General features: G+C 38.7%; 1 protein-coding gene across 8 annotated transcripts in view; it reads right to left on the bottom strand.

The window, feature by feature from the left end:
* Window positions 1–4,006: 4,006 nt before the first annotated feature.
* Window positions 4,007–23,468, bottom strand: part of TBL1XR1 (TBL1X receptor 1) — a 257,598-nt gene continuing 238,136 nt past the window's right edge. For all 8 annotated transcript variants that reach the window (XM_042461033.1, XM_042461036.1, XM_042461029.1 and 5 more), the window contains 9 exons: window positions 23,002–23,065; window positions 22,809–22,906; window positions 21,287–21,347; window positions 20,229–20,350; window positions 19,245–19,319; window positions 17,627–17,754; window positions 15,864–16,029; window positions 14,753–14,854; window positions 4,007–11,544 (listed from right to left, as the gene is read on the bottom strand). In XM_042461033.1, coding sequence (XP_042316967.1) covers window positions 11,518–11,544; window positions 14,753–14,854; window positions 15,864–16,029; window positions 17,627–17,754; window positions 19,245–19,319; window positions 20,229–20,350; window positions 21,287–21,347; window positions 22,809–22,906; window positions 23,002–23,065 — 843 coding nt within the window. In that variant the 3' untranslated portion in view covers window positions 4,007–11,517. The remainder of the gene's footprint in view (window positions 11,545–14,752; window positions 14,855–15,863; window positions 16,030–17,626; window positions 17,755–19,244; window positions 19,320–20,228; window positions 20,351–21,286; window positions 21,348–22,808; window positions 22,907–23,001; window positions 23,066–23,468) is intronic.

Here is a 23,468-nt window from a genome sequence, read left to right on the forward strand (position 1 = left end):
TATTATTATTATTATTATTATTATTATTATTATTATTATTATTATTATTATATTTAGTACCTCTCTGAGCATATTACCATCCCTTTGAGGGTGCATACAAATAGATAACTGATCTTAGGAATGAACTCATCACGAAGAGCCATGTGTTGACCACATAGTACTTAGCATAATCTGACACCATCTGATCTGAATTCAAGGTGGTAATGGTGATCATAGAATCAGATAGCCTTATCGCACAGGGCTGGCTGGAACAGTACAAAATGGGCCAGGAAGGGAACGGAACAAGTGAATGGGGACTTCCTGTGTGCGGTAAAATGCGTCCCTCGCTCGTTCCATTCCCTTCCGGGACCATTTTGTACCATTCCAGCCAGCCCTGTGCGATAAGGCTTATAGAGTTGGAAAAAAACAGATGGGTCATCTAGTTTTGAGATAGGTTGTAGATCCTCAGAATGGCAACTGTTCTTTCTGTCTCCCTTAATTTTTACCCGGATGCTCTCAACTTGGCTTCCAAGATTTAAGTCATGGATCACAGGTGTAAAAAAAATCCTTGACATAAATTCCTCCTCCACCTCCTCCTTTCCTGTTTGGTCTATTTCTCTGATATAGGTTATATCTCTTTTACTACATCCCAGTCATGAGACTCATCCCACCAGGTTTCAGTTATTCTTATTATATCATATGTATTTGCTTTTCTGTGTTAAGACTTCAAGTTCATCTTGTTTATTTCCCATGCATAAAACCACAGGTCATTCTCCCTAGCTGCTTATTTAAGGTTTTCTTCTTCCCACATTTGGGTTCTTGTACTATTCACTCAGATCTGTCTCTAACACTCGAACTATTATTGCTAGAAACTGATGAATTCCTACTCTCAAGAATACTGTTTCCTTCCCTCACATAACTCACTTGAAAGCCCTCCTAAAACCATTCCTATCAACTGGTGCCAGGCGCAGCACATTCCTTCAAGGCAACAAACTTGCACCTGCTGCAGATATAGCTACCCACATGCTCTGGCAAGAAGACACATGACATTCAGGCATGAGCAATGACTGCTGGAAGTCTCTCTGTCTCTCATACAGTTGTAAATGTATTTTCCACCTTGCTCCCAATATGGGATCCAAAGTGGACAAGCAAGGACAAATAATTTCCATAAATTATAGACACCACCACCACCACCAAATATTTAAAGTCTTTGGAGAAATTATTTTGCAAAGAAAATCATGTGTGTGTGTGTGTGTGTGGGGGGGGGTTCTATAAAAAATTGTGCATTATGCACAAAACCCCATGTCTTCTGAACAAAACCCAAACCATCCTGATGGCCATGTTTATTTTTGTGTGTGCATGTGTCTACAGGATTGATGCTTTTAAATCCAATTTTAAAGCCTTTGGGGACTAATTGATTAATTTCAAAATGTATATGCACATGGTTTAAACTGTCTCAACATTTTTAAATCAGATTTAATGTAATAATTGTTTAATCTGCTGTTGTAAATATAAATGTACATTCTAAAGTAAAGCAAACCAAATACTGGAAAACCATGTCTTTTGAGGAGCACCTGAAGTAGGTGATGGATCAAATCTACAGCCTTCCTATAGTATTCATTTTGATCCACTTTACATTATAGCAAAAAAAGTAGAATATAAATGTGATGGTGGTGAAAATTATAAACAAAACTTTTTGTACATCAAGCTGTAACAATTCAAGTAAAATTCATTTCAATTCCTGGCTGCAACACCAAAAAGAGGGGAAATCTAAGTGTGGGAATACTTCTCCAAGGCACTTCATCCTCATTGTCTGGTTTGCATATATCTGCATATTTTATCATTTTTATCCATCTCTGTAAAACATAATAATTTTATTCCTTAAGAATGCAAAGGACTATCCTGCTGGCAGTAGATGACTGTATTCCCAGAAATAGTTTGTGGTGGATAACTGTCTTCCCAGGTTTTTGCAGGCACCATTCTTAATTACCCACCCAGCACCAGTTGGTGTGATGGCAAAGTAAAATGGCACCAGGCAACAGTTGGGAATCCAGGAAGTGCAATTGTCTACTATGCTGGTTCTTGAATTTTGATCCTTCATGTATTTTAGATATCAATTCCTACAAGTCCCAGACAGCTTGGCCAATGGTTGGGGACTCTAGGAACTGAGATCTGGAGGCACTACTTTCATGACCACAAATAAGATGATGGTGGTGGCAGCAGAAATAGGTGAGATGGAGGAACAGTTTATCCTCCTGAAAACCCAATTTCATTCTAACAATTTTTTGAAATGAGCATTTGGCTCAGTCTTGATAAAAACAAGAATGATGGATCATGTGTAAATATGAAGGTATCACCTGTTCATATATTGATGCATCTTTTGTTCATCACAAAAGTAGAACATGGCCCATAACAATATTCAGAATTTTATCAGTAAAAATAAAAGCTGTATGTCATAGAACTACACTGGGAAGGTTAACTGTGGCCAGAGAAAGCAAGCCCATGTAAAAAGAAGAAACTTGCTATCAGACTTTGGTAAAAGAATAAGGGCAGGCAACTTAAGCTTTAATAAAGCCATCAAGGTGTCAGCATGCATGTGCAGTTGCTGGAACATAGCCATTGTGTCCAGCTGCACACTGAGGTGCCAATATGAGTCAGTATGTGAGCTAGCAGTTTCCACCCATAGAGTCATGTTTTTGTTCAAACAGGAAAGTAAAAAAATAGTTGGTGGTGAAGACAGAGAGGGTTCTGAGTAGCAGGGGGAGTAGAAGGGAGATTTAAAATATGTCAGTTGCAAAGTACCACTTGCCCATTTACAAGGAAATGAAGTTTACTGGCATTTCACTAACACTACCTTATTCAAAATATCAGCCTATGTAAGTCCTGTAGGCAGCACACCTTCACTTTGAGAGGAATATTATAACAAAAGCTATTCCCTCTATGTCAGATTTCAATTTCAGACTCTTCTCCTGGTTTCCTACTTACCTTTCTACTGCCAACATCACTGCCATCCCTTCCTGGTACCCTGAATACTTGCTATTTTGGTGTATGGATGCTTATATTGGTCTACACATCCACCAGTGTCTGAATAATCAGTGGCCCCTATATCAATTAGTTAAGTATTTCAATGAACTTTGAATACAGCAGAAATGTTCCAACTAGCAGAAAAATGCAACCTACAGTTGGCCCTCTGTATTCATGGATTTTTTTAAATCATGGATTCAACCATCCAGATCTTGAAAATATTTAAAGATATAAATTCTAAAAGCAAACCTTGATTTTGTCATTTTATATGAGGGACGTCATTTTATTATTTATTGTATTTAATGCGACTTGAGCACCCATGGCTTTTGGTATCCACAAGGTATCCTGGAACCAAACCCCAGTGGATACCAAGGGCCTACTGTATTTTCTGCAAAGTGAGGCTAATAACATTAAAATTTCAATAGTGTCAAGCGTACCTTCTGGGGAGGAAATTCCAAAGTTGGGATGTCACCACCATAAAAAAGGCTCTCTTGTGCCAACACACAATGTATGAGTCAAATGTGTTTAGCTTTCAGAGCACAGGCAAGCTCTTGAACAGGTAATGGGATAGGTGTTGCTTCAAATACTTGACTTCCAATGGTGTCACAGCTTTGTTGGAGAGAACCAGCACTCTGAATCCAAAAAGAAACAACTAAGCAACCAACCACTTTCAGTAGCAGCTTTATGTCTTCCCTGTTACTATCCTGGCAGTCACATTTTGCACAAACTGCCATTTCTGGATCATTTCCCAAGGAGCAGAACACATGCACATGCACTACACACACAATTATGCAAACAAGAGGTGATCACAAGACCTTCTTGTTGGTGTTTCTGTTGTTATTTCAGACTTCATTTTTGTATCTGCTGTTTTAGTGTTGATTATCTTGTTTCTGTATGTTATTTATTTTCTTTCTTTTTTAGGCAATTTTGTGTGTATAAAGTTGAAAGTTGCACAGATGAAATAAAAATACAGCTGATCTTTAAAGACACTGTACAACCAACATCGTATCAAAATATATTTTATTCTGGACCTCTTTCAGATCTGATTCAAATTACACTTGTCAGAGCAATACAATGCAAAGGGAAAACTGCAACAGAAAAAAATGTGCCTAGAAAGAGATTAAGAAAGGGGCTTTTCTTGGTTGAGGGGACAAAATCATTGTGATGTGGAACCAAAGTACATCATAAAAGGTGTAATTAACATGGGTCCAGGACAGTATAGAACATCTATAGCAGTCTTCTTTAGACAATAAATCATGAAAACTGAACAATAAAAAGTATTTCTGAACAATTTAAAAAAAAGAAAAGAAAAAAAAACTTGTCACATGGGCTGGTTTTACACTTGTACAACATTTTGTAATTTAACTGGATATATAACAAAAGAAATGATGCAGACATTTTTAAATCCAGTGCTATAGGTAGGCTCACAGAAGTAGACCCAAAAGATTTGCAACTCCAAATCGGAACCTTTTTACAACTACAATGTCAAAGTCAGGAAAGAGATTAGGAAGAAAGGGGGGGGGGGGGAGAGATTACTTTCGTATTGTAAGTGACCGACTTGCTTACTGCAGCCTGTTGAGAAACAAGATTGCAAAAGCACACAGGAGAAGCAACAACAAAACAGACCAATTTCCTGAATTTATCCAGAAATGTAAAAAGAAAATAAACTTTGCTTTTGTTTATTGATCAAGACACTGGGAAATTACAAGGATGTGGGATTTGTTGCAATGCTAAATTGACCATCACCGACACCTGAATTTGTTAGAGAACCTATGCCTGTTTGGAGTTACCACTTAACGCACGGCTGGTTCATATACTAGAGAAGCCTGGAAAAGTTTCACATCTTCCTTAGTACAGGTAGGGCCAAGGATCTTTGATACCAAAACCTTTGCTGCTGTCCTATCCCAGAGGACTATCTAGGTAACTCTTTTCTGCTCTCCCAGCTCAATTCATATTACAGAACCCTTAAATGATTCTTTTACCAGTACACCAACAAAGCAGGTAGTCATTTTCCCTCAACCCCAAACAGAGAATTTATTTCCCCATTTGTAGCACAGCTTTTGCCAGTACAATTGTCACCAGCAGTATCGTTGGAAAGAAGTAAGAATCTATCATGGAACGAAATAAAAGAGTTGTAGGACTCCTCAGAACAATAGGGTCAATGTGCTATGTGTATGTCCATGTTCTTTTTAAAAATCTGCCATATGGATTCTTCCTGTAACTCAGTGTCCATGTGCCACAATGCTGCCCCCATTTTGCCAAGTATGAAGGGTACTCCCTTCCTACCAATACCAGCATCAATTTCCAAGCCAAACCCACAGACAACAAAACTTCCAGATTTCCTTACTTTATCAAAGTAGATTTTTTGCTTGCCAATTCTTATGAAGGTCCAATGTTTGTGGTGTTTTTAAATACATGAAGAAATCACTCAACTACATTTTCGGCAGAGAGCCAAATGCCCCAACTAACTATTAGCAAATGTTTCCTCGTAGAAATGTTGTGATCCAAGTCCTCTATCTTTTATTTTAAAACAACAAAAGCAGTATTGTTTTGCAACACTGTATTCTTCTCCTTTCCAGAAAATCATTAATTGTACCCATGTATCAGCTGCAATAACTAAAACATTTATGTGCATAAAACTTGCACATTTTTTCTCCAAAACGTAAGGGAAATGCAAAGCTACTCCTTTCTTTTTCAATGGCCTACCAGTGTAAAGCAATAAAGAAAATTACAAATCTTTGGTCTTTTTCACTTGCTTCTAGCTTCCCACAAAAATAAATGAACACCTTTCAATTTGTTGTGTTTTTTCTGCCACGAGAGGGGGTACTATAGGTACTATAAAACCCCCCCCCCCCAGTCCTAGCCTCCAAAATCATCCAAGAAGCGGCCTTTTTCTTAGTTCAAATAAGCATAATGAAACCTTCTAAAGATAGGCCTAGCATTGCCAGTCCCATGAATATATTTAAAATATTCAGTAACCAATTAACATGGTTATCACTGAAATAGTAAGAGATGCTAAATGCCCCCCTCACTAGACATGCACAGCAGACACATTCTCCATCTACAGGCAACTGAAGGTGGAATTTTTAGCCACATCCTCACTGCTCTGTACCTACACCAGTCATCAGGAGTTCCTTGCAAGAACAGGACCACAGAACCATTCCAACCAGTGTTTATACCCATGCTGCCTAGTCACGTCATCTAATAGTCTGAAACACACCTTCCTTTCTCTGTATCAAAACCACATTTTTACTTTAAGCAAAGCAAGTCCTGAGTGCTGTAATATGTGCCTTACAATCAGGAATGGTGACATGCAAACCATGATATTATGATCAATGCTGGCTTCCACATCAGTGAGCTGGCAAATCCACTCCAGGATTTTAGTTGGAAATTTTAAAGAATCTCTCCAAAATGCTGACCCCTTTCCCCACCTCCAAATTAGGTTCAGTACTTTTAAAGCTTGGAATCAAAACTGGAGCAGATTCACTAGCTTGCTGGAGGTGGAACCACCAGCTGCAATCCTCTTCCATACTGTGAATCCCCTTCCATACTGACATTTGGAATTTTTGGACTTTGTGCCAGGCAATGGGTATGGGTATAGATCATGTTAGAATAGAATTATGCATGCTCATGCCAAGGGTGTATTTATTCCAAAATTTTATTCAGGTGATGCCCATGTGAGGCACATACATGACGGTAATAGCTTGAATAAGGAGGGGCTGACATCCCTGTCCCCATCTCCTCCAGTTCTTACCAGCAACTGTCTGAGTTTGTTTTTCTTCAGCCAGGCCTACTTTTCTCTTTTTTTGGAACCTAGCTATTAGACAGTGATTAAAAATAGTTTCTGCAGGGCTGGATCAATGGATAAAGCAAAAAGACCAAGCAGCCCTTGCATCTTTTAACGGTCTCTCCAGAAGTGATCATCATGTCTGTGTTAGCATTATGAGTGGAACACAGTGCTAAAAGCCTCATCATGTGTATTTCTTACCCTCAGAGGATGATAGCCATGACAATGAAAGAGAGATTACCCACTCCAGTTCCCCTGTCTATAACAACTGGCACTTGAGAAGCTTCTTCAGTTTATGCTTTTTTTCAAAAAACCAAAAATACTACCATTCTTTTTGCATTATACGGCTCCATCCGGAAGGTGAGGATGTTGGTTTAGAAACAGAGCAGCACTGTGGCACACCGACAAAAGGATAGCAGCAAAGAAGGCATGACTGATCAGGGCTTGCACTCCAAATAGTCAATTTCTGCAAGCACATGAAACTGCAAGAAGATGTGGGCCTCTCCCATCTCTCCCCTGAAGTTCGCATATGGGAGGGAGCAGGACAGGGAAGTAATAGTACCTACAAAAGCTCCACAATGCAAATGTCTCTGGGTAAGCGCAATTCTCTGCAATGAAGCCCTATGTCCTACGTGACTATTTCAATGAAGCTATGCACATGGAGCTAAGGTACAGATGTTTAGTCCAGTCAAAGAAAACTCCCTCTTGCCTAGTGCCATGGCTTTGAAGTTTGGAATTAGGTGCATGTTATCTCAAGAGAGATCAATTTACCACCTGAGCTACAGAATTAATGGTCTCAAATTGTTTTAAAAAGGCAAAAATGGGGAAGGAGGATGAAGGAGAAGGGAAATCAGCCCAGGATTTGGTGATTATGTCTACATGCTGTATCATATTTAAATGGCTAGAATCATGTTTTTTTTAAAGAACAACCCAAAACAAACAAAACAAAACAGTGAAACAGTTGCAATAACCAGAAATGTGAACGTTGCTGTGGAATCTTGCAGCTGTGTCAAAAGGGTTCAACACCACTTCTTGTTTGTTTTTACACTTTTTAAAGTCCACTGAAACATCTGTTCAAGAGCTTGTATGAAAAACGAACAGACTGTCCATATCAAAATACAAAAGTACTATCAAGAATCACCTCTGACTTTTTTTTAAAGATTTAAGTTCAGTGCAATTGACATTTGTGTTGCTAAAGGAAAAGAAAATGCTGTTTAAATATACTCAAAATAAAAATCCCCCCCCAAAAACACATTTTGTGTCTATTCCTGGGAGCACAGTTTAAAATTATTGCACAGATTTTTTTTTACATTTTCTTAAAACTTTTTAAAAATTATTTTAACAACGACAGAGGTCAGCCACAGTCCTGGACCCCCAACAATAAAAAGCAAGATTATTCAAGTGCCAGATACTCAACAGGTTAAGTTTCTTACAAACTGTAATTGACAGGGAATTTATCCTGAACCTCAAATTTATTCTCATAACTCTACCAACAGCTAAGTACAGAGCTGTATCACATGACTGCCTTTAGGAGTATAGACTTTCTTTTTGTTTTCTTACAATGCTGTGTAGAACAGTATAATACCCCAATAATGATAAGTGACTTCAGTATTAAAACAATGGCTGTGCCTTGCAAAACTGAACCCTACTTGCTTAAGATGTGGTTTTGTGTGCGTGCACACAGACATGGCAGAAATCAATACTAAAAGAATTTACCATGACTTTTAAAATAGCAAGCTAGTTTCATTCTCTTGGTTAGGGTAATCTACAAATGAACTGTAAAAGATGGGGTTATTTGTTACATAGAAAGCAGACATGGTGATGAAACCAACCATTCTCTACCTAGTGCTCTATCTCTTATTTTGGGTCCTGCTTGGTTGCACTAGGTTATGATGAGCATCTTCTTGTTTGCCCAGGATGCAGAGCTGGGAAACCTCCAATGTAATGACATCACAGCACGGGTGAAGGTAAAAGAGATATTAAGGGGTCAATGAAAGAAGGAGAATTTAACATGGGGCTGCTATTCTCAAGGCTTCCCTTCTTCTTTTTGCTATTTTTATGCATTTCATAAAATGAAAATGTTGGGGAGGAGTTCTCTCTCTTTTTTTGCTGTTAGATGTCATTCTGCCTGTGGAAATGGGGCTGGAAAAAGGACACACATAAACATACACATACACAGAGACAGAGAGCGAGCAAGAATTGTAATCTTGTCTTTATATGCCATGCTGCTGCAAGTGCAATGGTAATATAGAAACTCAGACCTTTCCAAAGCATCTGGTGTCTAAGGGCACATATATACTGTAGAAATAATGCAATTTAACACCACATTAAATGCTGTAGCGCAGTCCAATGGAATCCTAAGATTTTTAGTTTTAAAAGGTCTTTGGTCTTCTCTACCAAAGAGTGCTGGTGCCTCACTAAACTACAAAGCCCAGAATTCTGTAGTATGGAGCCATGGCAGTTAAAGTGGCATCCAACTGCATTATCTCTACAGTGCAGATGCATCCTAAATCACTCACTGAAGTCAAAACTGAGTGAAATGTTAAAATCTTTGATGATCTTCATCAGAAAAAGTTGGGAGTTGCATGTAATAAGATGTAGCCATGGTACTGGCCAAAGTCTGCCCTCCTGCTACACTTTTACAAAGACACCCATTCTAGTATTACTTTTAACCGAACATGTGAGCAAACAAAACTGTCTGTCACATACACCTCTTGCAGTAAAGAAAGGAAAAGCAATATTTGATATCAGAAACAAAGGAGACACACAATAGTAGTGATCCTATCTCCCCCACAATCATAAAAACAAATAGCAGCTTATGTTTATCCTAAATTTGGGTATCATGGGGGTGGGGGGATATCACAAGCACATACAAAAAGTTTTGAGGCAGGAGCAGCAGGGTGAAATTAGTGCAAGACATAATTTTCCTTTGTGGAAGCTCAATCACTCCGTATTAAAATAGGCTTGAAGCAAGTTTTTTGTGGTCAGATTTCTTTCTCTTTTCTGTTCACTTCTAAACTAAGGAGGCACAATCCACTGGGAACTTGACCAGCTCAAAGTTAGCTGAGCACCACCACCAATGATGCTCTTCCTCCAGTTCATGCCAATATGTTTTCAGCTGAGAAATTTCCAGTGGATGGAATAAACTTCTTGCCTCACACCAGAAGTGGCAGCAAAAGAGATATCAAAATATTTAGTTGTTGTACAAAAGATTTTTTCCTATTAAAAAAAGCACACCCCAAAATCAAAATATTTTTAATTTGGATTTTTGTTATAATAGACATCAGAGTAAGAATGGACAAAACTCTCACAGAAGTTGTAGCAGAAAAACACTGGCCCAGATGAAATTTTAAGACAAACTAATCCCCTTTCTCCACTGTTTTGGATTCAATTAGACCATGAGCAGTATGAAATTACTGTTTCAAAGAAAAGGAGGCTATAATTCGTTTCTGTAATTTAATGCTGATTTCTGGAATGTACATGCAATAGGGGAAGCCTCCTGAATCAAAACCTGCACCTTGAGGAGAGCTGGAAAAACTACCTTGTATGATTACAACTCCCAAAAATTGTAGTGGCCAATAGACATGCTGGTTGGGAGATTCTGGGATATGTAATCCAAGAAAGCAAATTTGCAAAGCTCTTTCCTTGTGTCAAGGAGTATAGATCAGGAATATATACAGTGAGCTCTTTCTGAACATATTCTTAAAATCCATTCTATGATGGCCATAATCCTGATTTCCCCATTGTGTATGTTCCAAAAACCAGTCCCTTTTTTGCATGTTCTTAATATCTTTGTGATTGTACCCTTTTACATTTAGCAGAAATGATCTGAAGTAAGGAACTCCTGCTTTTTTGGAACTGTCACAATCCAAAAGAACCCACTCCCATCCTGTCAGCTACTAGTAATGGATCTCAAAATGTAAAGGAATGTCAACATCATGTTTCTAAAGTTTTGCTTGGTCTCCCCTCCTTCCCTGTCTCAACTGTGAGCAGATAATCCACAACACATTCCAGATGTCAACATCTTTAAAAACAATGAATTAAAAGGAAATGATGCAATAGGATTCCCCTTCCCCGCAAACAGGCACCATTCCAAGTGAAAAGAACCACCACCACCAAACAGATTCACAGCCTTGTTTTGTGCAGCAGGAAAAACGAAACATGAACCATGGTGGGAAGTGGGAAGGAACAAGGAACAAATTACTGTTGAAGCAGTATGCAAGTCCATTTTCCCTGTACACAAGAACTGCTCATCACCTACCAAGAAAGAAAGCCAAAAAGGAAGAGGAAGAAGAAAAAAACCCAATCTTTCAAAACTTTAAGAAGGGTGACGGTGAGGAAATGGGGGTGGGAAAGGCAGCCATATGTAGTTTCCCCAGTTATGCGTTCAGTGGGCTGCTCATATACAGTTAGGTTTCTCTCTTGTCCTGTTCCCCCCCCATTTCCAAAATGCTTACATGTGGTTTTTTTTTTGGGGGGGGGGCACAGCAGATTCCAGCACTTGGTGAACAGGCTTCACAAGCTGTGACAAATCTCTGTCATCTTCTTCAGGATGTAATCATTTGCGCTGCTTTTTAATATTCAGTATATGTATATAATTCTTTCAGGTTTGGCTGTAGTGGACTGGCCATGGTTCAATTGGGACTATAGCAGTACATGGGTCAAGGGGACAGTCATTTTGGCTATGTACACATTCATAGTCGGTCCATGGCTTCCAACTAGTAGCGCTATTTCCGTAGGTCTAGTACACAAACCTGCAAAGAGAAAACAACGAGAGGGGAAGAGTCAAGGTGTTCAGAAATGTACATACACAAGACATGTTCTAAAAGACACAAATGACTTTGTAAAACAATTAGAGAAATACAATGAAAGTGAAGCCTCTAGCTCAGTGATATCCAAACTCTGGCTCTCCAGATGTTTTGGACTTCAGCTCCCAACATCTCAAACCACTGGTCAAATTGGCTGAGGCTTCTGGGAGCCGAATCCCATAACACCTGGAGGGCCAGAGTTTGGACATCGCTGCCCTGGCTAGTACTTTTTGCTAATGTGGCCAGTTTGTAGAGGCATGATACATCTGATGTACAAATGCTGGGGAACTGCAAAGGGGTTGCACATTTTCTAGCCCACCTTGGCTGTGAAACTCTCCTTGACCAATATGTAATTCTTCGAAGAATTCTATTCCCAAACTGCTCAAATTTTAAAAGGACAGGGGCAAAACCACCTCCTTTTGCTACACAGAAAGACTGGAAACCATCTGAAAAATCTTGATGTGAAACCAGATGTTAACTTCCAGATTAGCAGGACTGATTTGCAACCAAAATACTAGCAGTGTGGTCCACCATGGGAGCAAATTTTGCCCCTTGCCCTTAGATTTGTTCCCCACCCTGAAATAACTTGTATTTTAGATTGCTAAAACAGAACTATCAGTAGCATTCAGAGGGCAGTCAGGAGATACAATGTCAGAGTTGAGAACTAAAGAATACACCAGGGTTAGGAAAAGTCTGCTCATTTTTTATTTTATTTTTTGAAATTGTATATCCCAGTCCTTTGTGGGACGGTACAATGGCTGGCCTTGATGGGTAGAGTCAATCTCAAGCTTCTGATAGGAACAGACAGGGAACTGATAACCCTCTTGTTATCTCACATCAGGGATAACAGCAGGGATTTCACACATACAACTCAGCTTCCCAGCAAGCTAGAAGGCCAGTGGTGTGAAGGAGAATCCTCATTGTAATCTTTGGTCTCAAATAAAAGACAACAGCTGGGAGCTTTGTCTGTCCTACGCTCTCCCCAGTGGAGAAAGCTACATTTAATTAATAAATTAATTAAATTTAATATTCTGCTTCTCTCCCGGTATAGGACCCAAAACAGATGATATCAAATTAAAAACACAAGTGTACCAGTAAAACCTATAATAGAGAAGTTTAAAAACCATTAAACAAACAGTTCTTTTAAAAATGCTGAATTACAACAGTTTAAAATACACTTGTAGTGTTTACATGGTGAGCAAAGTTCACTAAGACCCCAGGACTGGCTGCAGAGAGTTAGGAAAAACTATTAGTAATAATTTCCACTTTTTTGTTTTTTACATGGAAAAACATTCAGTGTAGTAGGAACAGATTCTTTTTTAGCTGAGGAGGAATGAAATCATTTGCCACAGTACAAGAGTAAGAGACAAGTCCTTTTTGCTCTGGCAAAATAATCAAGTAATAAGGATGCTTTCAAGGTCTGCTATTATTTGTGGGAGGGTAAAATATGAGCATAAAGTACAAATGGACACTTATTTAGCAGGCTGCACTGTCCCCCCCAGAGAACCTCAGAGGGGCACCCCTCAAATACATTTGATTTTTTAAAATTCTGAAATGCCCTCCAATGCCCCCTGGTTATATAGGGTAATTTCACCATGTTTTGGCATGGGTCATGTCCTATTGTGGGGAAGAAGGCCTCTCATGGATGTAAAACAGCCAAAGATGGTAAAAAAGTTGGCAAATTGCCCATACCTACTAGAGCAGTGATCCCCAAACTTTCATCCCCCAGGTGTTTTGGACTTCAACTCCCAGAAACCTCAGCCAGCTTTGCCAAAAGTCAGGAATTAGGGGAGCTAAAGTCCAAAACATCTGGAGGATCAACATTTGGGAACTACCCAACTAGAGGCATTAAAATTTGGAAGAGAGGAGGTGCAGACTGTACTCTTCCCATCCAAGCCACAGAGGAAGCCTGAAAATGAAGAAATTATTATCTGGGCAATCTGACAATCTTTTTTCCCTCCGTTTCTTTGCTGGAACTCAGACCTCACACTAACAATTTAAAAGGAAACAATTCTTTGGTAGACAAACTTTTAATTAGAAATGCAAACAATTATTGCATTCTCACTGGCTGACAATCTTTTGTTACACCTTTATATGTGTTACAGATTGAGTATGTGCAGTTAGAGGTAAACACCACTAAATTCAGAAGCCATCAACTGTCACACAACAATGCACAAGATTCCAGTCATGCTTGTACACCTCTGTTATATTTTTATTAGTGTTTTGTTTGCCCTGGATGGCTGATGGAGCTGACTGCTATCAGCTCACTGCAGTAACTGAACTGCAAGATACAAACATTAACCTCTTGGATATATAGATATGGGAGCAGACAATGGCAACTTTGGGAGTTGCAGTCCATGAAAGTTACTTTTCCAAGGTTTAATAATTTTTAAAAGGATATACTACCACACCATTTAAAGATGCAGTTTCCTCTGTATCGTGACAACCTACAGATGATTAATTTTTATCCTTGCATTTGCTCTTAAGATGTCATTGTGAAATATTTCTGAAGGAAAACTCTATATTGCTTCTAAAATTAGTAAAGGTTGAGACCAGAACCAGAAGTGTTTTGGATTTTTTTTCAGACTTTGGAACATACATGAGATATTGTGGAGATGGAACCCAAGTTTAGACACAAAATTAATTTATGGTTCATATACTGTACAACTTTATACACATAGCCTGAAGGTAATTTTTTTTTGCAAAGTTTGTGTACACTGAACCATCAGAAGTTAAAGGTGTCAGTCAGTTATGAAAAACGTTTCGGATTTTTGAACATTTCGGATAAGAGATGCTCAACCTGTATTAGGTTTTGTTTGATCATTTCCAGGTGGGAATTATGGTTGACTAATGTCAATGAATGACTAATTCTTTCAACATCCTGGTGGTATATCAAGAATAAAAAAGGTTTCTCCTTGGTTCAGATGACTGGTCTGTTTACTAAGTGAGTCATTTATTTTAGTTTTAATTCTTTCTTTCTAATGAAGTGCTGTGTAAGTTTAGATTGTCTTTTCTTCTTAATTTGTCTGGAGGTTAACTTATTCCAGCTCATATATACAGCCCAACAACTGCAAGAAAATCTGGTACACTTGAATATCTCAGAGTGGATTATTATAAAAAAAACAAACATGGAATACCATTTTGATCTACTTACTGAACCATCTGAAGCACTTGCTCCAACTTTGTCTCCTGCTGCATTCCAGCAAACCTCAAATATGCCTCCTGTTCCCCGGTAACTATGCACTAGAGCACCCGTCTAAAGAAAAGAGGTTGGGCAAAAAGAGAATGCAATTATAATAGCAATTTATCATGATCATTTATTTATTATCAATTCATATGCACATTAGTTGATTTTATGTAATTATAAAGTACAATACTGATTAAAAAAGGACAGCTGAGACCTACATCTCAAAATAACCTCCAAAAAGATTTAAAAAAAGGAAAAGTAGATGGGTGTATTTATTGATTTATATAATGTTTAGCTTTGTGTTCAGTTATAAAATGGCTTCCAGAGCAGCTTATATTGGGAAAAATAAAAATTAGCCCCTGCAAGTCTATGAAAGCTTATGTTACAAACCTTTCTTTCACATTAGTATTAAAAGTGCTAAAAGATTCTTTTGTAGACTGATACAAACTAACATGGTTCTGTCTTTGAATATTACATAAACTGTAAGTAAATGAGCTGACCAATTAATGTACTCTCTTGTACAGGACCACTTTTTACATTATGTTAACTGAATTTGCATCACTCAACAGACACCCTGGATTGTGGACATGATGCTAGGATGTGCTTCTTGATCACTACTATGTGCAGCAGGAATGGCAAAATTGTGAAGCTGGCATTTTTCTTCTCTGATGTGTTCTATTCAGTGACTTACCCACTAACCTATGTTGCATGTATCCAGGTAAGTGTGGGTTCCTATGGATCCCAAGTTTATGGAGCTGTGTGAATTTGGTCTTTCTCTGCTTAATGTTAGATCTCTCTCATGAAAGCTGCCTTGCTAATCTGATGAAATAGTAGGGTGTAAACAGCAGTAAATATGAAAAAATAAAATGAAAAAAATAAATTGCAATAGCTTTCAAAACCAAATTCTCTGTCAATGAAGAAGAAACCAGTGGGCTTCAAAAGCTACCAAAACGTATTTTGTGCTTTTCTGTTGGGCTAATAAAGGTATCACCACCATAAGCATGTGTGTTTTGTGGCCAACACAGCTATCACCTACTTTTTAAAAAAATAAATATATAAAGTGTACTGGCAGACATACCTGTGTATTCCAGATGTGTACACATTTGTCAAATGAGCCACTGGCCAGGTACCTGCCATCAGGACTGAAAGCTACACTGTACACAGGTTCTTGATGTTTCGTCAAGGTGTGGATGCAGATCCCTCTGTCTACATCCCATAACCTAACCGTAGAATCAAAGGATGCACTGCCAAAGAAGAAAAGAGAAGAAGTAAAAATAGTTATTTTATGTAATATCATTTTATACACATGCATTTGCACATTAAAATATTGTACTGTTTTAAGCATAATTTTTATTTGAAAGATTTTATAAGCAAATGTACAAGAAAAGGGAGTCAAAAATCAAGGAAGAAAAAATGACAAAAAAGATAAGAAAAAAGGCAGCAGAAGGCTTGCTTAAGGAAAACAGAGCCACATAGACTAATAGTTAATTGTTTAAAAATCAAAATTTAGTATGAGAAAAGTATGGGGAGGTGCCATGCTCAATAGTGGAGCAAAATAATTAAATGATGGCTATTGTACATTGGGTACACCATGACTCACTGGAAAAGATGATAATTATTCAGTAAAACTGAAGGCAGAAGGAAAAGAAAATCTGAAGTACAGTTGGGCTGATGCAGTAAAGGAGGTTATGGTCCCGAGTATGCAGGAGCAGGGCTCTTGATGACTTAGGCTGTATCTGCATTGCATAACTAATACTGTTGTGGCACCAGACCTCTCTGACACAGAAGGCTAAATGTCTCACCAAACTGCAATTCCCGGAATTCCACAGCATTGAGCTATGGCAGTTAAGGTGGTGTCAACCTAAACAATGTCCTGAGACAGACGGGCAGATGGGGGCGGTGTCCGGCTGCTCTTGGGATGTGGCATTTAGACAACACATACCCCTGGCGAGCCTGAAAGCCACCCTAGGACTAGGTCCACCTAAGGCGGCCCAAAACTAGCTCAAAAGGAGCAGATCTTTTCTGCTCCTTTCTGTGGGTCACTGGGACTGTGGCAGGAGATGTGCTTGAGACCATGGTATGTGTTCACTGAGGCCTCGGGGCAATTGGGCCAAGAGCAGTTTCTGGCTGCTCCTTCCTCCCTGTCTGTTTCGCTCTCAATTCTGCAGTGTGGATGCAGCCCAAGTCTCTTGGAGGTCTCTTGTTCCAATGGTTGCCACATAAATTGAAAACAACTTTACAGAAAATAACAACAATACAAATATCCCACAAATAATCACACAGATCACATTGGAAGGGACTGAAAAGGAAGCCCTCCATTCCCTCTCACCAGAGATCACTCTTTCTTTCTGTTGTGAAAAATAAAATGAAGAAACTTCTTGTTACATGCCTGCTCAAGATTGCCCATACGTCACTAGTTGAGGGGGTGGAGTGGATGTTTTCTACTCCTTCCCAGTAAACAAGGAGGATCACTGGAATGTGTGCATGGAGATATGCATTCAGGCAGCCTCACTTTTAGATGGCTTAGGGTGGTGCATCCATGTCACAATATCCATATATCAAGTTATGTATGAATTGGCCCTATTTATCTGAATTTGCTTGATTTAGCTGACGTACATATACAGTAGTTTAGTAGCACTGCAGCCTACAACTAAAGGCATACCATTAATGCTCCAGGGAAGAGCCTAGGGCATGTTGTCCTGAAAAGTTGGATAAAGTGCATGTAGCCTGCAGAGCTATCCTCTCCTAAGAAGAGCCCTGACTTGCTCAGGGACACATGAATTAAACACCTGGCTCACCTGTTTCTTCTTCCTATCAAAAAAGACCAAAGGTCAAATTTACCTTGCTAACATAAGATTGGCGTTTGGGTTGTTTGTTCCTGGCCCCGTAGGACTCCATTTGATAGTATAAATTTCTTTGTTGTGTGCTTGCAGATCGTGGACACAATTATCTTGTTTCATACTCCAGATCTAAGAAAGGCAAGAAAAGAAAACTATCAGTAGCACTCCTTAGTCATTTTTATTTAAAGGTTTCTTTACAAATACTGCAGTTGTCTAGTATCCACAAATCTATAATTAAGCAAAACAGATACTAATTTAAATAAAATAGATATGTATTTTATGCCCTGGATATGAGATATTAACTAAAATGTCAGCTTATTATCCTCATTATGTGTAAAGCAGGGCTGGGAAAAGTGTGATCCATGGGCCAAATGCAGTTCCCTCAAAGAAACGTTTAGTTCTCTAGCACTTGCCCATTTTTTTCAGTAAGTGTTTCACTTTTTTAAAAAACAATTAAAAATGTCACTCAAGTTCTCTAAGATATACTTTTGGAGAGGCCCTGGCTTGTTTTAAGCCCAGAGGAGGCCTTTTTTTGACGATGAAATAAACCAGCTTACTTCCTGGTTCAAAACAGGCCCCTCCAGGTTTTAAACTGCTCAAGGAGTCCTGAAAACATAGCAAACATGCTCCACATGGTACCAGGATGAATGGCAGCAGAGGGTGCAGCACTCCAATGGGAGACCAACTCTACCTCTCAACTCTATCAGTCACCTACAGAGTTGTCACTGAGAACTAGAGACTGTTCCTGAACTTTTAATGGTTGTGAGAAAGAGGCAATTTCACAAGGTGTTGCTTGCCGTGTAACAAGAGAACACCTGCTCATATCACCTCTTTCACCTCTTACCCTTTCCCGTCACCACTCCCTTCTCCTTCTGTGTCATGTCTTTTTAGATTGTAAGCCTGAGGGCAGGGAACCGTCTAACTAAAAGGATTGCATGTACAGCGCTGTGTAAATTTACAGCGCTTCATAAATAAAGGTTAATAATAATAATAATAACCATTAAAAACAGCCAATGTGGTGTAGTAGTGTGACCATAGCACATGAAGTAAAATCAGTTAGGTCCAGAGGCTTCAATAAAAAACAAAAATTGACTTGGCACTGAAATGACACCAACATTGGAATCTATTGGGCCAAACTGGCATAGAACACTCTAATTCAGGCAGGTAAAACAATTCAAAATAATTGACTGGGAGTAGGGCGATCACAAAACGGGGGGGGGGGGGGGGAAGAGTCAGGTCTTCAAGTAACACTTAAATGGCAAAATGTTTAATGAAATCTCAAGTAAGTGGGTAGCCACTAACATAAATACCTTCAGTATCAAATTCATGGAAACTAGAACTGACAATGCATATTGGTTTATCATCCACTATTGTCCAAAAGGAATGGAGGGATTCAGCTGGTCATTGTTGCAGACAGTCCTGGTGATTTCTTGGTTTGTTGCAACAACACAGTTCATATGGTCTAGAAAGTGACTAGAAATATCCTCAGAACTGAGGCATTTCAAAGTTCTATCAGCAAAGAATGTCATAAGCTATCCACATAAATAACATGCTTGAGGAAGTGTAGCAAAAATGTTTACTGCAAAGCCAAACTACCTAGCAATGCACTGTATATTTACCTTTAAAGTCATGTCGTCTGAACAAGATGCCAAAAGATTACCAGTGGGGTCCCATTTGATTGCATTTACTTCATTCTGAAATGAAACAGAGACAATAACTTTGGCCTGCCCTTTGCTTTTTATTTTATTTTCCATAAGAGAGAAAAGAAATCAAGGAACTCTCTCAACAGAGCAATTATGTGACAGGAAACTTAAACATGGCATAGTGTTGAAAATATGGTTCAACATCCCTATCTTAAAGTTCTAATCTACTTGTCAGCTACATCCTTGCAGTGAAAATAACTGCCTGGTTAAAGGCCCAGCATCATGACAACCGTGTTCTAAACACAGTCAATAAAATAATCCCATTCAATTCAGTGGAACTTAATTGTGATGAAACGTAACAATAAATAATAATAATAATAATAATAATAATAATAATAATAATAATAATGGTTTTATTTATATTTCCCGCTTCTCCCAAGATTGAGAATTTTAGGGCTGGAAGAGACTATTTTCTTAACATCAGATTCCACTGCATTCTCTAGGACTGACCAAGAGCACCTCTTTGATGATGACAGTGATGAGGATGACAATGATTAATAATTATTAATAATAATAATAGCAATAGCAGCACTGTATCTAAATAATAAGAATATCATTACTGTACAACACAGAATGCAACAACGTCTGCATTCAACGCCTGCCTTTCCTAAGAATTACCCTAACTCATCTCACAGTTCTAGAGTCTTGTCAATCATCCATAGTTTCTGAAGAATTCAGTCAACTTAAGAAGACTGGTGTAGACACTTCAGTGAAATTTCATAGTTTATGGCAACTGTGGCGTTAGACCACAAGTTTTTCAAACTAGAGGTATGCAAGGTGCTGTATCTATACAACAAGAAGAAAATTATATGCTGCACCTCCCAATGACAGGGTCATGTCAATCTTAACTTTAGTTCAAGTATGTAATTGGAACATAAGAAAACAAAAATAAATACTTACTGTGTGGCCCTGGAAGGTTTTGATGGGTTTATCTTGACCTAACTTACAGACGTGAATACACATATCTGTGCTACAGGAGGCAAATGTATTGTTGCTTTGCCAGTCAACATCTAATGCTGGTGCTATTGACAAAAATAAAAAAGGACAAAAATAAGAAGAAATATCTCATCCTCCCTTTGATCACAGGGATAATGACACTGCTGTCAGACTGCTGTTTGCCACAAAATTCTGTGGATGTCTTCAGAAAACCCATGGTGGTGCTCAATCTAACTACTGCTGAATATTGCTAAAATGATGCAATCAAGGTAACTGTAGACTGAGTGGAATAAAGTACAGTAAGATGCCCGTATACATGTGACTGGTATCTGCATTTTAACTTACCCATGTCCAAAAAAATATGCTATCTCTAGATATGTCTAGATCCTCCAGCATGATTCTATGGTCAGGTTTCACCCCAAGCACTGCATAAAATCTTGTTGGCAGACCTAGAAATGCTTAGAGAAGTGTTCTCTCTAGAAACTTTTAGATCCTCCAGCATGATTCTATCGTAGTGGAAGCCTGATATGTTGTTCATTTAAAGTGGGAAAAAAAGTATCTACAGTTGGACCTTCCCTTACGTGGGAGATCCGTTCTGGCCCCCGCCATGAAAGGGAAAAAATGTGTAAACTCAAGCCCCATTAGAAATATGCTGGAAGCCGTGTATGGTACGCCTGCGTATGACACGGGCACACTGTATATTTTAATTCTTTAATTCAAGGTTAATTATTTACACAACAGCCCCCAGAGTCCCTCCAGATTAACAGTTTAAAAGTAACTAATCAACATGACAGGAAGTCATGCTTGTTCCTTTTCCCAAGATGATCCAAATACAAGGGAAAGCGATGATGTGCTCAGTGTATCTCCTTCCCATTTCCAAACAAAGATACTTGGATGTACATTTTGGAGGGGGGTTTGGGAGGGGGAAAGACGTATGGAGGAAATTAAAACTGGTTTTCACTGTGAATTGCCTCTTGTTCTTTTTAGAAGAGTAACTTATTCTTTAGAAGAGAAATACGTACCAGAATGGAAAGGAAATTGCTGTTTGGCTTCTCCAGTGTGTGCATCCCAAATAATTGTGGTCTGAATTTAAAACAACAAAATAATGGTATTAAAAAAACATTAAATTTCCTTAAGGATCGTCCTTGCAAAACTGCTAAAATCTGCTGAACAAACAGTATTCAGGACTCTGTGTTTTATAAGGAGAGGGTCATCATTTAGAAAACTGCTAAAAAGATACACCTCTATGCTTTTAGTAGCATAAAGTATTTCCTCACATGCCTCCAATGTTCTCTTTTTAAAACATTAATTTCTTTTTAAAATCCAACCCCCTAATTTTGATTTATCATTCCTCAAATATTTGTTTTCCGTAAGGTACTTCTTAGGAGAAAATTATATGTTCTCCCCCAACACATGTAAACCTCCCTATAGCTTTCCTGAAACTCTCAGAAACGGGTGAATGACATAAAAAAAAGAGTCCTTCCTTCTGTCTCCACTGTTTGTTCTTCCACTGCAAGGTAAAAAATGCTCCTTTTCTTCATACACTGAAACCAACATATATAGTTGCTTTTGCTTTAGCATGTCATGTCTAAATAGTCTGCATGTTAGAATGACAACAAACAGAACTTCTCTGGCTCCTGTAAGTACTTTCAGCTGATTTGGACATTCTCTCTCTCTCTCTCTCCCATCATGTACACACATACACACACACACATTTTTACTTAAGATATCATCAGAAGCAAATGCTAGACTCCGGTATATTTTTCTCCTGTCATCTCTCATTCTTGAATGACCTCATCAATAAAAATGTCTTATTGAAGTGTACAGAGGTATTACTTGGAAGACTGCACAAGACAGCTCGGTGTGCAAAGGAAGTCCATGTGGTGGTGGTGGTAGTAGTAGCAGCAGCAATACTAAAATTTGTTGCCCAACTGAGGGTACAATTTTGGTTTGTCATTTTGTTTATCTAAAACTAATCTATCACTTAAACATTGCATTCTTCACTTTAAATATATCTTTAAAAGAGCACATGACACACACCTTTGCTAACATGAGGATTTTATATGCCTACTTGGTCAAGCGGTGTCTTTTTGTTGAGGGCACTGCAAAACAACTTTGGGTTTCCTGCTGTGTAGTGCATGAAACGGGCCCTAAGACAGTGAGACTGACGAGAACATCATATGCAAACAGCATTAAATTTTCTTTCTGATTCTCCTCATATTTGCGTGCTCTAGTCTTAAGCTGCTCCAACAATGAGAGCTCTCACCTGCTCTTATAAATTCATTATTTGGTCGTTTTTACCCCATAACACAGAAGTAAATTGCAATTTCCACTAGCATTAAGAGATCATATCTGCTGTCTGTACTGCATATGAATCAATGGCTATATGACAGGCCTGATCAAGTTGTAGGAAAGATTACTACTCCTAAGCCCAGGAAGCTTTTCCCAGGGCTTAACTGTCTCTTAACTGCTAACACAACTCTATAACGGTTGATACCTCACGTTTTAATCTTGCAACAGTGAATATAAAATAAGTCTTCTCACCTTATCCACGCCTGCGCTTAAAATGAAGTTGCCTTTCTTGTTCCATTTTAATGCGAATATGGGACCTTTATGCTGCCCTAACGTGCTGGCAAGGTTACCTAGAAATTAAAGACTGAATTAATTACAATTTTTTTCTTTTTGGTTACACAAAGTAATTGAACCAAATTATCCAGTACAAAAGCAGTGTACTCACCATCTTTAGTCCATATCCTTGCAAATCCATCATATGACCCCGTTGCTAGAAGTGTACCTTCACTCTGAGGGGAAAAGTTACAGCTCTCACACTTTTGATAGACTACAGCTAAACAATCTAGCATTTTCATTGAGAATGCTTGTGCCTCCTGGTGAGAACAGAGGCTGCAGCTGCAATACTATACACACCTTTTTGGAAGAAAGCCTTGCTGAACTTAGGGTTTACATCCAACACACTTAGGATCATGTTCCTGAACATGACAACTGTAGCTCCTGAACCTTCCTACAAAACCCAGCAACCCTCTTCCCCCACATACCAAAATAATTTCCCAGGCCAATTTGCAGACCATTTTTTATCTCAAAACTCCAAGTGGGGGTTTTACTGAGCAGCACCCCCATCCCCAATACTTCAGAAAAAGGAAAAAAAGTGAGTAAAATGGTGGCCAGAAGTGACAACGCCCTCGGGCC

The sequence above is a fragment of the Sceloporus undulatus genome, chromosome 3, assembly GCF_019175285.1.
Source record: "Sceloporus undulatus isolate JIND9_A2432 ecotype Alabama chromosome 3, SceUnd_v1.1, whole genome shotgun sequence".
NCBI lineage: Eukaryota > Metazoa > Chordata > Lepidosauria > Squamata > Phrynosomatidae > Sceloporus > Sceloporus undulatus.